Below are 18,054 nucleotides of genomic sequence, written 5' to 3' on the forward strand. Positions count from 1 at the left end.
GCTTTAAGTACCACCTATAAGAGGATTATGTTCAATCTCCTTCTGCCAGAGCCCTATGCCAAACCTCAGATGCCAACTGTCCATCTGACACGTCTCCGGCATGACCACAGACCCAGCAAAGTCAGCATATCCCAATCTCAGCTCACCAGTCTCCCCCACAGCTGCTCCTCCATCTGTATTTCTTACCTTGGTTGTCATTCACGTTATCTTCCCTAGTGACCAGGACATCATTTTAAGCCTTTCCCATTTTCATCCATCACAGTCCTGTGGGATCCCTATTGATGTTCCTTCCCAGTTATCACTGTCTTATTCCAAACCTTTAGCATCTCTCGCCCGGACTAGAGGAACAGCCTCTGGCCCAGTGTCCCTGCTTACTTCATTTTCCACATTAAGCCAGAATTCTCTTTTTAAAATGAAAACATTTCATTGCTTAAAATCCTTCCATAGCTTACAAGATCAAGTTCAAACGCTCTGCCTGACCTACTTGGCCTTCCACAATCAGGCCCTGATTTGCAACTCCAGCCACATCTTTTTCCGTTTACCTTGCTCACTTGTACCTCCAGCCCAGGCTGCAGCCAAGGCCAAACAACTGGTAATAGCTGTCTGATCTAAGGTGCGCTGACTCAAGCCTCAGGGCCTTTGCATATGCTGTCCCCACACCATCTGGCTCTGCAGATTCTACCCGGGGTCCTGATCCTCCGCTCTGCATGGTCTTTTCTCCTTCCTAGAGGGCTCACCCCTCTGTCGCTCCCCTTTTCAAAACTTCCATTCAACCTCCACAAACTCCACTGTATGAGCTGCTATTTGTTCAACCTTTTTTGACTCTCCCACTAGGCTACAAACTCTTTGCAAGCAGAAATCACGGGCATTATTCTTACATTTTCTTAGCACAATCAGGAAATCAGGAACTTAGTAAATGCCAATTTAAATGAAGAGAAATCTGAGGGCTAAGGGGATACCACAAGAAGTCTAGTTTAGCAGATGTGTATTAAAATGTTTGATTTGAAGTAGCTTTGGTATACGTCATTTACAGGATATAATTTTTCACCAGCGTCAGTAAGTAGGATTTAAACACCTGCATACCAGTGGTAAAATGCTATACAAAGTGAACTTAGTTGATTGACATGTTTTATAGTCATTGAAAAATTGAGAGTTAAGTAGAAAGACTTTTAGAACCAAAGCTTGAGAGCGTCAAAGATAATCAAACTGGCGATGTGTTCAAAAGCCACAAAGAAAATACCTTTTGGTCTTTCATTAATAGTGCTCCCAAATTATTTAATTTTGATTTTATCTGGTTATATTGTATTTACCAGATTTCCTTCTCAGCCGATACGGAGCAGAGCCATTTCGAGAGCCACAAGTCTCTCCCTCGGGACTGTAACAGAAGCCTGGGTAATCTGTAAAGAACCACAGGTGTGTATAAGAATTCAGTGTTCCATGCGGATCCATGTCGATGTATGGCAAAACCCACTACAATACTGTAAAGTAATTAGCCTCCAATTAAAATAAATACATCAAAAAAAAAAAAAAAAAGAATGCAGTGTTCCGTGACTTTTCAGAAAACGGGAAGAACTTGTCCTGGGTATCTGTGGACTTATTCTTTTTCATCAGACATGGTAGAATCCCTCCTTCCATAACCGGTGTTGAATATGCATCTCAAGACTTTGCAGGAGTCTGTTAGCAAGGTAAACCACATTCTCCACTTCCACCCCCTCCCACACCCCCAGGCACTCACATGTATTCTAACTAGTACTTTCTTCACTCTCTGGCAGAAAGAGCTGCAACCTTTGGCTTTCCCCTTCCTAGAAAGTTAGTTCAAATGTGTAAGGTGTGGTAACTTCTGGTACCCATTCAGACTCACCTGCAACTCTGAGATCCACAGAGGTCAGACAGTTACATTAAATTAAAAAAAAAAAAAGGCTCCTGAGAAGCTGCAGCCAAGGGCCACAACAGAGACCCAGTCACGGCTCAACTGCCTGGAGAATTCCATCTGGGGATCAATTTCAAGAGGCATGTCTGCCTGGCATGGTGGTGGAGGGTGCTAAGCCCTTCCTTGACCCCGTGGAAGCTGTCCTCCACATTTTTCTAGACACGGTTCAAATGGTTTAAGCTCTCTTCTCAGAAAAGGGATTTCCATTTCATTTCATCTAAGGGGTATGCAGACTTTGGATTAAGAAAATCTGGTCTAAGTCTAAAGTATTGCAGCATATTCAATGACCATCTGCACCCTGAAGCTTGAGGGATAAACAGTGTTAGGACATAGCGGTAGATGGGTATTCTTCAAATTGAGGTTAAGCATCTTTAGGTCTATCTGAAGTGTGAGAAAGTTCTGAGGATTATAAAAACCACATAGACTTCAATGTCAGAGTCAAATGAGGAGTCAGTATCCAAATGAGGTCATTTGGTCCAATGGACTGGCCTATTCTGTTCACAACCAGCTGAGACCAAAGTCAGGGTACAGCAAGTAGGGTAATTTTCCTAGGCTGGGATGCTGTGGATGGACCTGGCCTGGAAGAGAGGCACGGGACGCCAGTTAGAGGCTTGCAGGCATGCTGTGTGCTCAGAGAATTATTTCTCTGTGTTATTTATTTCTTCTTTGTTAGTTATACCCAGATCTCAAGCCTCATATTTATTTAAAAAAAGAATGTGTAATTACTCTCTGTGTAGTTTATTGTAATTTATTTAAAATTTTTTATATTGGAGTATAAGTGGTTGACAATGCTATAGTTTCAGGGGCACAGCTCCTCACCTATACACACACATGGATCCATTCCCCCAGCCCCGCGCCCATCCGGGCTGCCACATAACATTGAGCAGAGTCCCCTGGGCTACACAGTATGTCCTTGTTGGTGTCCAAGAGCTAACCCAGAGCCTGGGAATAAGTAAACAATGTCGTCAAATGTAGCCGGTCATGTTGAACGGCTGGGCTTGCTAAGACATGTCAGTCGTGTCTGACTCTGCGACCCCATGGACCGTAGCCCGCCAGGCTCCTCTGTCCATGGGATTCTCCAGGCAAGAATACTGGCGTGGGCTGCCATACCCTCCCTCCAGGGGATCTTCCAGCCAGGGATCAAACCTGTGTCTCTTATCTCCTGCATTGGTAGGTGGGTTTTTTTTGTTGTTGTTGTTTTTACCACTAGCACCACCTGGGAAGCCCAAACACAGCACTCCTGGGTGGGCTCGAACCACCAACCTTTGGATTAACAGCTGAACTCACTAACCAATGGTACCACAGAGACTGGGATTGAACAGCTGACCCCTCTGGATCCCCATCTTTCTCCATCTTTCCTCCTCATTCTCACATGCCCATCCATGACCTCACCTTCTCTTCAGAGTGCCCAGATATACTATAATCATATTGATAAAGTAAATCTGCTATACAAATATTTGTACAGTACAGGGAATACAGACAATATTTTATAATAACTACAAATAGAGTAAAGTCTTTAAAAACTGTGAGTCACTGTTGTATACCTGGGAATGATATACTGAAAATCAACTATGGAAGTGTGTTAGTTGCTCAGCTGTGTCCGACTCTTTGCGACCCCATGGACTGTAGCCTGCCAAGCTCCTCTGTCCATGGGATTCTCCAGGCAAGGATACTGGAGTGGGTTGCCATTCCCTTCTCCAGGGGATCTTCACAAGCCAGGGATCAAACCTGGGTCTCACGCATTGCAGGCAGATCCTTAACCATCTAAGCCACCCGCCCCCCCCCCCCCCCAAAAAAAAAAGAATCTTAAGGAGATTTTTACTGAATAAAATAAGTGGCTTCAGAGAACACAGGGCAGTGAGCCCAGCCTAGCTCTCTGGTGGGATCATCTTGCATCATTTCCTGGTGGCGTCCAGTGGGCATGCAATGGGGAATCTCGGTGCTGGTGCTCATTTCTTTATTTCAGTAATGTTTCATTTCTTTTCCTGCTGGAGATTAACAACCAGCAGGCTAGGAGGAAGAGAGGGTGTTGTGTAAGTGAATTAGTGTTTGTACTTGGGGAAAGATTCCTCAAAGGTAGGAAGTTTTGAGTAAAAGTTTGTCAGACTTGGCTGTAAGTCTTTGAAGCTATTGCTTCTTTTCAAAGTCTGTTTAACCCGGGCGGTAACAAGGATGTGGTGAGTGCTTTGAGCAGGTCTTGTTTTATTGGAAAGACCTCACTTGTATTTATTCTCTGCCTGCTATGAGAAGTGTAAGACACAGTCACACGTGTGGGGCAGTTGTTACTTTAAATGTGAGCTGTATCAGGAACCAATACCTATCAAGTTAGTGTGACTCTTGCAGATAATCAATATATTTTTGGCTCATGGGGTGATGTGGGAAATGCACTGTGAGACCTTCATTGTTTTGGTGGTGATGGAGGTGGGGGAAGAGGTGATCCTGGAAGCATAGCTTGTTGTGAGTTGATGTGGAGACATGTGATGAACCATTGGTGGGCTCACAGATGAACCAGGGGAAATCAATGGAGAAAGAAGCCAATGGGTTAAAAAGAGTTCAACTGGATCTTTTTGTTACAACAGTGAATAGAGAGCTGCTACTTTCTTACACTGAGTTATGACATCTCACAATTGACAACTGACATTTGTAAACCTGAAGACAGAAAATGTGACAGATCCAAGTAGACAATGAAATTTCAAATTGTGCAAAAAAACCCAAAACTTACGAATGGCATCCATTTCAAGTATTGCTTGCTTGGCCTGAAAGAAAGAAGATGTAGTTATAATTACAAAGTCCTGTTTTGTTTGTTTCTTTTTTAAACTGCCAATCCCAAGACAGGTTTTAGCCCACTGGGACGAGTGGTTTTTAAAAAGTTTTTATAAAACGAAAACTCATTTTTTTTTTAGGCACTAATACAGAGTTCAAGGGATTCAAACAGTTGAGCATCCTTGTGTGGATGGTAGATACTGTCCCTTCAGTGCCCTGGGGCTAAGCTTACAGCCTCCACCAGGAAAGAAAAAAGGGAAGGGAGAAAGGAGGGAAGGTGGGGTGGGAGAAGACAGAGGGAGGAGGAGGAAGGGAAAAGAAGAGGAAAAGAGAGAAAGACACTTTCAGCAAAGGATTCATACCTTGGCTGAGCAGCTTATCGTACAATCTAGATTCCTTCTACCCAACTCTGGTCTATTGAATCCAATCTCAATCTATGCAATCAAAGGTTCAAGGAACAGAACCTACACCACCAGCCCTCCTCATATCACAGGGCATGATAACTCTTTTGAGCTGAATGCAAAATAGTTGCTGGACGGTTCCTATGTTTTCCTCCCTCCAAATGTGATAAACTTATCAGCCGACTCTCCCAGCTCCCTGCAGCGTGCCTGCACCACCATCTCTTTCGTGTGCCCTGGAATCTCCCGAGGGGGAGAAAGAGCGGCAGTGTGGGAGGAGAGCCCTGGAGGATACGGCCCGTGATCCAGCTCTAGCTCTTAACTAGGCAGGTGCTCTCAAATTTCTGCATAAGTTCCCTCAACCTAAAGATGGTCAGATAGGACCCACCTTTCACACTTGCTGCTGGTAGCAAACGACAGCCATTTAACCCAGTTATTACCATCTACTCCCTCAGAGGACTGACCCTGATAACCTTGACTCTTGCTTCCTCTACATACATCCTTCTCCCCACCTCAACCCTGAGCTTCTGAAGTTTATTGCCGTGAAGCTTCTTTTGGTTATGATTGTTGTCATATGTTATCGATGTTTAGGGAACCATAAAAAGATAGGTTAGTGGCCTTAATATGAATTATTTTGCCCGAGGATTCAAAGAAGAAAAAAATAAGGTAGGCTTTCTTGCCTCCTGAATGTCATTTTTATTTTTCAAGGTAGTGTGACTGAGCCTACAAATATTATGCTAAGAATAACTTACAGAATGATTTTACTTTGTCACAGTATGTGACATCACAGTAAAAATGTCTAGGCTAAGTGGCAATCAAAAAAAAAAAAAAAAAAAAATCCTCGATGCAGTCACCTTAATTTTGAGAAAACAAATGCTTAGTTTTGTTTTTAATAACACTGATATTTTTTACCATACATTCAGAGTTTGAGGTTACTAGTCAAGTTAACTTTAGACACAAATGTTAGCTCAATTTCTGTGAAGGGCATTTGCAGAACCATGTGTATATAGAAAATTCAACAGTTTCTACCTGCACCTTATTCTCAATTAATCCTGACAAAAGTTAGTGTATATATCACCTATATAGAGGGACCATATGGCTAACTTCCAGGAAGTTTCTTGATATTTATAAGCTTGACTATAAGAACTCAGTCTTTTTATTTCTTGCCTTGACAGTTAACATCAAAAAGTGCTATTCCCATATTTTCCACTAGGGGTCAGTCAAGGACCATCACGGAATTAAAGGACCAGAAGGAGGTTTTGTTCTTTGCTGTTTGTTTAGCTGTTGTGTTGACTCTTTAGGAGGAACCTAACTTCTTAAGCTGTTAAATAGTAGAACAATGATACATTTTTTGATATTTTTCCCATTATGCATTTTATTTAATAAGAGTAAATATATTTTGAAAGCTTTAAGAAAACAATTTAAGAAATAGTCTTGAGAAAAGTGAAAAATTCCAATTAGTAATAAATAAGAGTGCTTTCATTTCCCCTGGGGACAATGTAATTAAGACCATCTTTGGGACCAGGCAGAACTGGGTTTGAATCTGGACTCATATACTAGTTGCATAAACGAGGTCAGTTTACTTTCCATCTCTGAGCCTCTGTTTTTATTTCTCTAGAATGGGGAGAACAAGACCTTTCGCAGAAGGCATTTTGAAGAAATAAGCATATTTCTCAGCACGCTCAAGCATTTGTAGCTGAAAAAATAGATCATTTACATCCTAAAAGGATCAGGGATAAAAAAGTACAGTTCTACCGTGACTCTATTAGCCCTTATAAAATACAAAGGGAAAACTGCCTGGAATACACACCCCCTAGTGTGGGAGAAAGAGGAAGTTCTGTAAGGTAGCTTTATTTTGTAATGGCCAATAACTGCCTTTCAGAACCCCTTTGGCGGTTTTGATTTTCCCAGGGACAGGAGGACAACAGGTGGGGCTTATCAGTGGCACCTGCCATCTGCTCAGAAGGGCATTCCAAGAGCCGAGGCCAGCGAACAAATGACTGAGTATGAAGAAAATGCATTCACCTCTCTGCGTGAGTTACCTGACCCCTTGGAATGCCCTGATGAGCTGAGGCTCACACCTCAGTCAAAGCCCACACCCATACACATTCATTTTCTGGGCACAGAAGCGCTGCTGACAGCCCCTGAGGACAAGCTTCACAGACTTCTCAAAAAGTATGCAAAGAGCAAACAGACTTTCTTTCTCAGAATTCTCAGATCGCGTCATTTTCCACCCAGTTCTGCTCTCATGAGCATCGTCCCATTTACTGCTCTACCTTCCTCCTCCCCGCCCCAGCAGAGACCCCTTGCCCCACTGCATGTGGATCTCCATATCCTTTAGGACATCTAACCTTTCCCTCCACTCCAGAACAGCAAGCAATGCATAATCACAGCCGCCCCCAGAGCCTTATCATAACCCAGAAGTGCCCTCCCTTGCAGGCAGGACTCCAAAAGTCCCCCCTTCAATGACAGATCTCTGTATTTCCATCTCTCCACCCGGACTCTTGCTGAACCAGTTCTCTGACTTATCCTTCAACATGCACCTGTTTTCCTGGCTGGTTTCACACTCCACTCAGCCTGGGAATTATGTTCAATCACTGCAGGCTGGATGCTGGTTAGCACTCTGCCTTCCCTGTTCACCTTTCCCCTCACTGCTCTGCTGGTCCCCAGGCTTGGGCAACCTATGTGTGCCAGGGTTCCTCACTCTAGTTTCGAAGTTGCTGAGTCATCACATTGGTTCGTGGCGGTCAGCCTCAGTGGGTCCAGTTTCCTTTGACGGATGACTGTAGTCATCCCCACTGATTCTCTAGTCCATGGTGGTGTTTTTTGTTTTTTTTTTTTAATATTTATTTATTTGGTTGCACTAGATCTTAGCTGTGGCACGTGGTATCTCTGATCTCCACTGTTGAATGCAAGATCTTTAGTTGTGGCATGGGAACTCTTAATTGCCACATGTTGGATCTATTTCCCTGATCAGGGATCAAACCCAGGCCCCCAGCACTGGGAGCAGAGAGTCTTAGCCCCTGGACCACCAGGGAAGTCCCTAGTCCATGTTCTTTAGCCCGTGCTCTGAAGTTCTCCACTTGCCCTTGGACACCTAGCCCCATCTTTGCTTTAATCACCTGGCAGATGCTGTTACCAGCAACTTTAGTGAAGGCAAACCCTTTAAGCTCTCTAAAATCCACCTCAAAGTTTATCCTCTCTTATTTTTCTTCTTCCCCCAGCTCAGGGAAGATGTTTCTGACTCTTGACAAGACTAACCCCTACACCTGCTGGTAAAGTTAACATAAAAAGTGTCATTAGTATAAAGAAGGTGAATGGGTTTGTTAAATTTTACATAGAGTTGCATCAATTTTTGGTTCCTAAGACCAGTGGAATTACTTCTGGCTTTTAAAAGCTTGAAAAACCCATGTTTTTATATATGGAGGTGTGCATTAGCAGTTCTTGCATATTTTTTTTAGTAAACACTAAGTTTTGAGTTCCCATCATTATATTCACCATCTAATGTTTTTATTAGACTGTATTTACAGTACACACCCCCTCCCCAAATTCTGGATTAAGGTTGTCCCTATCCTACATCTCCCCAGAGTCACACTCCAAGGAGTGCCCCACCTCTTATCTTTCCTGTCTCCCATTTCTTTTCCTCATCCCCTCAGCCCACGTGCCCATGACATTCTTCATGAGGGCAAAGTGTCTTCCTTTGATCTTACCTCTCCTCAAACTACCACTGTTTGGCCCTTCTGAACTTCGCTTAAAAAAAGAAGGCCACACCTGGTCTGTTCCTTATTTCTCTTCGACCCACTGCTCTCTCTCCCCCTTATCTCTTAGCTGCCAAACCTAATACCTGCTTTTCTGTTTGAATCTGTTGTCATCTCTGCGGCCTCTGAGACGGTTACTCCACTCTTTCTCAGAGAGGTTCTTTCCTTCTTTTCTTACCACACCTTTCTCCTTCAGTTTTCTTACTGCCTCATTTGGCCACTCTATCTTTGGTTCTTCTCCAAATCTCCCGCCCCTTGCCGAGCACTTAGATGTTGGATTCCCAGGGGTCTGTCTTCCCGTTTTGCATTTGCATGGGCCCTCCTACCAAATCTCCGGGCTTTGGTGACTGCCTGGGTGGAGAGACCTCGTCTCTCCTGCAGCTGAACTGCCCCTGCACATGGGTCACCACCCCTCCCTCTTGGGCCCATCCAACCGGTTCGTCTCCCTGGCAGCCTGTCTTGGAACTTATGACACCATCCTCTTGACCCAACACCTGACTCATCCTTGACTTACTTCTCCCTCTCTTCTTCTACACTGCCTCTCCTCCTCCTCTTACGCTCCCTGGCTGTGCCCCTCTTCTCCTTTCTAGCCCACCATGGAGACCTGCCGATTCTTTTCCTGCTGCCAGTGATGCTCCATCAGCTTATCCGTCAGACTGCCCCCAAAGTGACACTCTCAGAACACAAAACAGACCATCCCCTCCCTCCAAAACCTTCAGGAGTTTCCCCCTACAATAATCCAGGTTCCTCAGTGTGTGTGTGTTCAAAGCCTTCAAAGTTCAGCTGACTGCTTTCCACTTTCCTAATCTTACCTCCTACTCCACCTCCTGAGAACTCGACCATTCAATCTGTGGACTTCCATTCAAGCACAATCCGCGTGCTGTTTAACACACGGCCTCTTTTCACACCTCTGTTTTTTGTTTATGCTGTTCTCTCAGCTTGGTTTCCCTTGTTCTTTTCCCCACTTAATAAAAATATTCCTTACCCACCAATACTGAGGTAAAAGGCATTTTCTTTCCTCTCCTCACTCGACCAAAAACTTGAATACTTTACTCGTCCACAATACTTGGTTTATCTCTCTATTCATTCATCATATTTAGCAAACAGTTCATCATTTATATGACTAGCTCCCTTGTCTGCAGATTCCTTCACGGCCAAGTCTGGGTCTCACTTCCCACAGAACCTAAGCCAGCTTTATTTACCCTAGGTGCTTAGCACACCATTGAATAATTCTCATAACTCCCTTTATTTTCTACTAGCTCTCCAGAAATTTTTTGTACAATCTTTCCCTTATTTTTCTTCTTTCAAACAACAACGACATTAACAAACCAAAAACTCTCCGAAGAGTCTCTCTGTATATGAATCTTTTCAGTATGAATGGCTGGTGCAGTTGTTCCTTATGTAGCTTCTCTTTCAACAATCTTCATTTTGAAAGTGCACATTTATTCCCATCAGGCTGTCTTCCTGAGATCTGAATTCCTTTCCATTTTATTGTTCATTGCCCTCATGGTCTTACCTTAGCTGGAATCTTCGCTGCATGATTCTCCAGGATCAGTCTCTTCAGGTGCAGAACCCACAGGCGTTTGTCTTGCTGCGACTTCGCCTACCAGGAGGAGAGGCAGACAGTCAGGCAACCCTACCTCTCACAAGACACGGCCACTCCTAGGACCTCTGACCAGACGGGACACACGCAGGGTGGCCAGAAAGCCGTGGAAAGGCCGTCAGGCATGTGATGCTCATCATGCACGAGGGTGAGCCTCACAGGGAGGCAAGGGGAGGCTGGTACCTGAACCGTGTGCTGCAGCTTGGGGTTCTTGTAGTGGAAGACGCTGAAGCTCAGGGGCTCCTTTGGGATCACTTCCACCAGCATGAGGTTGCCGCACTGGAGGGGCGAGCAGAGAGGGCGAGGCAGGCTCGCAAGGGAGCGGAAACCAGCGTCCCCAGCCCCCACCCGGGATGCCCACTCAGACCTACCAGGATGTGGGCTTTGTATGTAAACGTGTCGTCTCTCTTCTTGGTGATGAGCAGCAGCTTGTCAAAGAGGAAGAGCGTCCGCTCATTCTTGGCCCGCTGGAGGCGGAAGGTTCCTTCGAGCACCAGCTCCCCGTAACTGGTCAGGTCTGGTCCCTTCCAGTTGGTGAGCAGACTCTGTATCTCCTGAAAGAGTGAACGTTTCCTGTGATTAAGCAGGAGGTGGGAGGGCGAGGAGGGGAGGACACGGGCCGGCTTGTTGAGCCTTCATGGGTGCATGCGTGCTGAGTTGCTTCAGTCGTGTCTGACTCTCTGTGACCCTATAGATGGTAGCCTGCCAGGTTCCTCTGTCCATAGGATTCTCCAGGCAAGAATACTGGAGTGGGTTGCCATTTCCTCCTCTAGGAAATCTTCCCTACCCAGAGATCGAACCCACCTCTTCTGTTTCCTGCTTTGGGAGGTGGGCTCTTTACCATTAGCGCCACCTGGGATGCCTGCTGAGCCTCAAGAATGGGGTCCAAATACCCGTGGCAGGGTCTCAGGGTCCTGAGTGGTGTCTGATGGTGTCTGATGTCCACGACATAAATCTACATTTAGGGCTGGTGTCACTTAAGGGTTAATAGAACTGAACCAAGGTGTTATTTGACAAGCTGCTAGTTACTTCTTCCCATTTGGCGATAATCCCTCTACTACGGCAGTGGGGCTGTCTTTCAAAAGCCAGGTACAGAGGCTACTGGTGTATGGCCTTCTCACCATCCTTCCCAAGACATGCTCATCTCTTATCTTTTGGACAAAACCTTCAGAGCTACTGACCTAAAAACCTTCTTCCAGAAATTGAATTCACACCACATACAAGTAACCCACACTGAAAACTGGTAGAAGATCACACAAGATACATCTTCTCAGAAATTTTCTAACACTAATCCCATTCACTGGGGGAAAGGGAATGAACATTTCTTCACCAGTGTGGTGTTTGTTTGTTTTTGTTTTTTGGCTGCATTGGGTCTTAGTTGTGGCTCATGGATTCAGTAGTTCCCCTGGGTGGGCTTAGTTGCCCCTTGGCATATGGGATCTTAGTTCCCTGGTCAGGGATCGAACTTGTGTCCCCTGCATTGGAAGGCAGATTCTTAACCACTGGACCACCGGGGAAGTCCCCCATTGCATTTTTAATGGAACTTGATAAATAGAAATGGATAACCCGACTTTGAAGTTTCTTTGGGATATACTGTATGTCCATATTAACTTTTTTAAGAAAATGGATTTTTTTATTTTTGGAAAAGTGAAAATATTCAAAAACAGCACTGAATTAAGCAGCCCACAAAACCACTCTACAATTCTTAAGGTGAAGGTACAAATGGAGGTGATTCAGAGCCAGAGACTGATTTAGTGGTGTCTTCAGACTGCCAGATAGACTCCTAAGCTATGAAAAAAGTCATTGAGCCATTTCTGAATAACTAGCTGACAGCATGTCTGACATTATGTCCACAGAACACTTCAGTGATGAAGCATTAAATCCTTTATTATTGCTTACACAAAGCAGATATGGCCTGGAAGATTAGAATGTCCTCTTCCTTTGGTTTTTGACAGTCAATTACCACCCTCCGGCTGCATGTGGATGAAACCTAGACCTCTGTTTGAATGTATGGGCCAAAGGACATGGTTTGCTCCCCTCCCAAGCTGAATGCAGGCGCTCTGCATAGCATGGAGTCACACTGGGCTTTTCTTTTACTCCGGGGACAACCAAGAGCCTCGGCCTAGTCTCTGAGCACACATGACCTTCAGTTTTTAAATAGTGCATCTTCTAAGGTGCCTAGGACATGGTCACTGACTTAGCATCTATCCAAAGTTCCCGGGAATTTAGAGCTAAATACAGTGACGATGGAAGGGACATTAGCAAATGTGTCTTATTTTAAAAGTGAGGGATCTAAAATGCAGTGGTGACGTCCCCTCCCCAGGAAAGCTGCTAAGGACCTGGTTCTGGACTTAGTCCTCCTTCCTGAGTCCCCTGCCCCCATCACCACATGTTCACCATCTCATGACTTTGTGTGAACTAGTGACAGAGGAATAGAAGCTTAAAACCCTTTTACACAGTTAGGACACTCAGTTGCATCTGACTCTTTGCGACTGCATGGACTGTAGCCTGTCAGGCTCCACTGTCCATGGAATTCTACAGGCAAGAATACTGGAGTGGGTTGCCATTCCATTCTCCAGGGGATCTTCCTGACTCAGGGATTGATTTATTTTTAATTGAAGGATAACAACTTGGCAATATTATGTTGGTTTCTGCCATACATCAATGTGAATTAGCCATGAATTAGCCATGTTAACAATATCATGTTGGTTTCTGCCATACATCAACATGAATTAGGTGTACGTATGTCCCCTCCCTCTTGAATCTCCCCCCTACCTCCTACCCCATCCCACCTCCCACCCCTTCCCACCCCTCTAGGTTGTCACAGAGCCCCAGTTTGAGTTCCCTGAGCCATAATAACCACATTCAACAATGATCAGTATTACTGATGTCCTAATATTTTCTTTTTTTTTTTGTCCTGATCTTTTCTCAGCGAGATCTATGATGAAGACTCTGAGTGACCTGCGATAATTGAGCAGACTTAGGATCTGATCTGGGAAACGGTAACAAGCAACAGGCCCACGGCCTCACCAGACACTGCCGCCCTGGCCTCACCTGGAGGCGGACCGCATGTTCATGTTTCCGCTTCATGTCATTGATGTGCCAGGCCACTCTCTGCATCGTGTCTATGGCATCAAGCACCACATCGTAGCCCTCTGTGTCCTTGTCAAGGTGATTTTCTATTTCCTAAAACAAAAAAAAAACAACAAAAAACCACCCTCATTATTTTCAGTTTTTTTCATATATTCACTGAAACAAATCGTACTTCTATGATGAGTTTCTCATTTTATTTTTGCTTATTTATTTATACACTACTATCTTTCCTTAAGATCTTGAGATTACCAGAAAAACCTGCAAAGAAATGATAAGAATGAATAAAAATGGAGTTAGGAAAGATAGAAGTTGATTAGAATTTTACAAGGAGGAATTTGACAAGGATGATGAAACAAGTGTACCATTATGTCTCACAGAGACATCAGGGTGATTGTAGGAGAGAGGAGAGTTGATATTACAGTTGGAGATTTCTGAAATTCCTGATTGCCAATGTATATAATTCTCACTCTTAAAATACAGAAAATATATTGATTTTTTTTTTTTCTCCCAGAGGAAGCAAAACATCACACACAGGGCTTAGTACATAATAAACTAAAAAAGAAAGAGAAAATAGTGGACATTATGTTTAAAAAAATACCTGTGTAGAAAGTGTAGGTTCATGTAGTCAAGGCTTTAAAGCCCAGATGAAATTCACTAAAGACACTCCTTCCGAGTGTTGAGAGAGAGCTTATAGTTCAAGTACTCACTCTCTGATGCTCAGAAGAATGTAACACCAGCCCTTCGCGGGGCACTGGAATTCCACAGTCCCAGGCAGATGAGAAACGGACAGGGTTCTATTCCAGTTTTTTCAAGTACACAAGACACATGTCCCTAGACTTCTGTGAGTCTAAGAATAGGGACTATTGCCTAGTTCCTTTAATCCTTTATCTTCTCAACAGTGCCCACCAGAGAGCTAGGTGGTAAATAAATGCTTTTTTAATTGAAGCTGTTATCTTGTTAAAAGAGCAGCAATACCTTGTAGGTATCTCAATTCCAATAAATACCTAAAACAGTGAGAAGATATTACGATCAATTATATGATGCTTATCATGCACAGATGTTAAGCTCAAGGGTGTAGGTTGAATCTTATGGTATAAATTATGAAAATTCCATTGTTTTATAGTCACTTTGTTCACTTTTACTGAATCCTCAAACTTTCCATCCAGCTAGCAACTGGCAAGGAATTTACATTTTCTTGCTACACTCAGACTCATCTGTGAGAAAGGTCCTATGAAACCACATCACAAATAATTCCCAGGTAAGATCAACAGCAAACTTTAAAAAATAATCATTTCTTCTTTTAGCCTGAGAGGCACTCCTGTTGATCATAAACAGACTCAGAAGTACAGTGTACTTCTGTCTGGATCGTCACGGGTGACTACACAACTTTGAAGTGATGTGAATGATACAGAAGGAACACTCTAAAGCAAGTATGAAAGCAGAAATACTCCAGGAAACCAGAAGTCAGTTTTAAATTCATCTAACCACTGTTCTTCCGTTTTTCTTCGCTCTCAGCTATTATAGACTGAGTAGTTGTATCTTCCACAAATTAGTATGTTGAAATCCTTTCCTCTAATGAGCTGGGATTAGGATGGGGGCGCTTCGAGGTAACTAGGCCAGGCAAACAGTGACTGCAGCCATGAAATTAAAAGACGCGTGCTTCTTGGAAGGAAAGCTATGACAAACCTAGACAATGTAGTAAAAAGCAGAGACACCCCTTTGCTGACAAAGGTCTCTCTAGTCAAAGCTATGGTTTTTCCAGTAGTCGTGTACGGATGTGAGAGTTGGACCATAAAGAAGGCTGAGCACCAAAGGATTGATGCTTTTGAAATGTGGTGCTGGAGGAGACTCTTAAGAGTCCCTTGGACAGCAAAGAGATTAAACCAGTCAATTCTAAAGGAAATCAACTGTATATTCATTGGAAGGACTGATGCTGAAGCTCCAATACTTTGGCCACCTCATGCGAAGAGTCGACTCATTGGAAGAGACCCTGATGCTGGGAAAGACTGAAGCAAAAGGAGAAAGGGGTGGCAGAGGATGAGATGGTTGGATGGCATCACTGATTCAATGGACATGAATTTTAGCAAACTCTGGGAGACAGTGGAGGACAGAGGAGCCTGGTGTGCTGCAGACCCGAGAATTAAACAGGATTTAGTGACCAAACAAGAGGACGTGAGCATGGTGCCGTCATAAATGGGGTTAGTGCTCTCATAAAAGAGACCCCGGAGAGCAGTCTTGCCTCTTTTTACCATGCGAGGAAATGAAGAGGAGAAGGCAGTCTGCAAATGAGCACTCAACCGTGCTTGCCCTCTGATCTTTGACTTCCAGCCTCCAAAACTATGAGAAATAAATGTTTGTTGTCCAAGTCACCCAGGTTATGGCATTTTGTTATAGCAGCATGTACTAATATCCCAGCTTTTAACTTAGAGGGTAAGGGCTGTTCTTCCTAGCAGTTAATTCTTTGTAAGAATCTTGAGAGGAGTCTTATTTAAGTGACAGAGATCTGAGACTTTTCTTTTGATTGACTTACTGTCTAGAAAGCCGTTAAGTAGATATTACTGGGACACACTAGACTCAGATGGGCTTCCCTCGTGGCTCAGATGGTAAAGAATCTGCCTGTGATGTAGGAGACCTGGGTTCGATCCCTAGGTCGGGAAGATCCCCTGGAGAAGGGAATAGCAGTCCACTCCAGTCTTCTTGCCTGCAGAATTCCATGGACAAAGAAGCCTTGTAGGCTACAGTCTATAGCATATTAGCAGAGTCCGAAAAAGATCTATCGTGGGAAAGCCAGTATTTTTAAAAGAATTATTTGGCACCGATTTAGTAAATTAATCCCACTAAACTTAAGGGTCATTAAAGCCAATGGAACAACTAAAGTAATATCCACAATGTGGTTTCATAGGACACAAGATTCTCCCAAGATGGGCCACACAGGCAAACAGACAAAGCTGAGAAATTTCTGGTAGAGATGGACCATAAAGAGTGCTTTAAGTTTTAAATGCGTGTGAACTGAGCAACCTTGGAATGCTTAACCAAGTTAGAAGCCTGGAATCATTTAAAAAGAGATACATGTATACTGCAGGCATGTTGATAGAGATAGGAGCTCTAGATTTAAATCTTTTTAAGAAAAGATTTTTAATGTAGCATTAAAAATAATAAAGCAGGGGGGTAGGAGGAAGGCTCAAGAGGGAAGGGGATGCATGTATACATGTAGCTGGTTCACTTTGTTTTACAGCAGAAACGAACATAACGTTGCAGCCCATCAGTCTTCTCTGTCCGTGGGATTCTCCAGGCAACAAGAATACGGGAGTGGATAGCCATTCTCTTCTCCAGGGGATCTTCCCAACCCAGGGATCAAACCTGGGTCTCCTGTCCTGCAGGCGGATTCTTTACTGTCTGAGCCATCAGGGAAGCCCCATTGTAAAGCAATTATACTCCAATTAAAAAAATAAATTAAAGTAATAGAATAAAAATAACAGTTAATCTGTACTGACTGCCTGTGAGGCACCATGAATGTGGGAAATGTACAGGACTGGAATCTAGGTAGTGTCTTGACCACAGCCCTACTCCTAACCTAACCACTTGGCTATCCTGTTTTTGTCAAGTTGCCAAGGCAATTCCCCCTCCTTACAGAATGAAATTACTTTCAAGAATACTATTTTCCATTTTTATCAGCTTCCTTAGAGGATAAGAAACGAGAATGTATGAAAGCCATGTCTACTTTTGTTTCTAAAGCCTCCTTAAATTTTGTACAAACAATGGGAAATGATATAAAGAGAACAGAACCCAAAGTGAGGTGAAGCCCAGCTCAAAGACATTTATCACACTGCTCATCTGTCTTCTCTCCTTTCAGCCCTTTCTCTTTGCTCCTACGAAAGCCAATCTGTGACAAACAGCTCTTACTCCCAACTGCCTACCGAATCCGGGCTCATGGAAGTAAAATAAAACATACACACAAAATCTGTTGTTCATTAAGAAGACAGCTCCTTGCCTGAAACTGTCAGTGCCCAAAGTGAAGGGCTTGTAAGCCCTTTCACCATCAGAGCTAAAAGGAATCTTTCTACTTGGCTGTTGTCAATGAGGCTGCAGGCCTACAATATAAATATCTCTAATTCCTCAAAGCAGATTAGTCAGTTGTAAAGTATGAGTGTGGAAAACGTTTCCATATGTCCACATCTGATTTTTTTTTCTCCTAAACTTAATATATACACATAAAACCCCTAGCCTCTAGAAAGTCCTTCCAGTGCAGGCAGAAACTTACATGCAAAAGGAGATGATACTTGAGAATCCGCTGAACTGGCTTCAAGAGATAGGACCCCAGAGGCAGTGAGTGTTTCAAAGTTTCCTGCCGTTCCCTGAAGAATTTGGCCAGCATCTTGTTCCTCATACATTCTGTTAGCACGGCCACGGATCTGCAAGGATATTTTAAAATTAAAATTGTAACTCTTGACATAGGTATTCAAGTTTTCAATGCCAGTGAAAATGTTAGTCACTCAGTCGTGTCCTACT

The 18,054-nt window shown here is 43.7% G+C and overlaps 1 protein-coding gene across 1 annotated transcript in view; it reads right to left on the bottom strand.

The window, feature by feature from the left end:
- Positions 1-18,054, bottom strand: part of PLEKHG1 (pleckstrin homology and RhoGEF domain containing G1) — a 246,633-nt gene that overhangs the window by 19,616 nt on the left and 208,963 nt on the right. Inside the window, exons 7-13 of the mRNA XM_065931122.1 lie at positions 17,807-17,957; positions 13,507-13,638; positions 10,824-11,006; positions 10,636-10,731; positions 10,366-10,452; positions 4,653-4,686; positions 1,311-1,397 (exon numbers count right to left, since the gene is read on the bottom strand). Coding sequence (XP_065787194.1) covers positions 1,311-1,397; positions 4,653-4,686; positions 10,366-10,452; positions 10,636-10,731; positions 10,824-11,006; positions 13,507-13,638; positions 17,807-17,957 — 770 coding nt within the window. The remainder of the gene's footprint in view (positions 1-1,310; positions 1,398-4,652; positions 4,687-10,365; positions 10,453-10,635; positions 10,732-10,823; positions 11,007-13,506; positions 13,639-17,806; positions 17,958-18,054) is intronic.

The sequence above is a fragment of the Muntiacus reevesi genome, chromosome 3 (genome assembly GCF_963930625.1).
Source record: "Muntiacus reevesi chromosome 3, mMunRee1.1, whole genome shotgun sequence".
NCBI classification, from domain to species: Eukaryota; Metazoa; Chordata; class Mammalia; order Artiodactyla; family Cervidae; genus Muntiacus; species Muntiacus reevesi.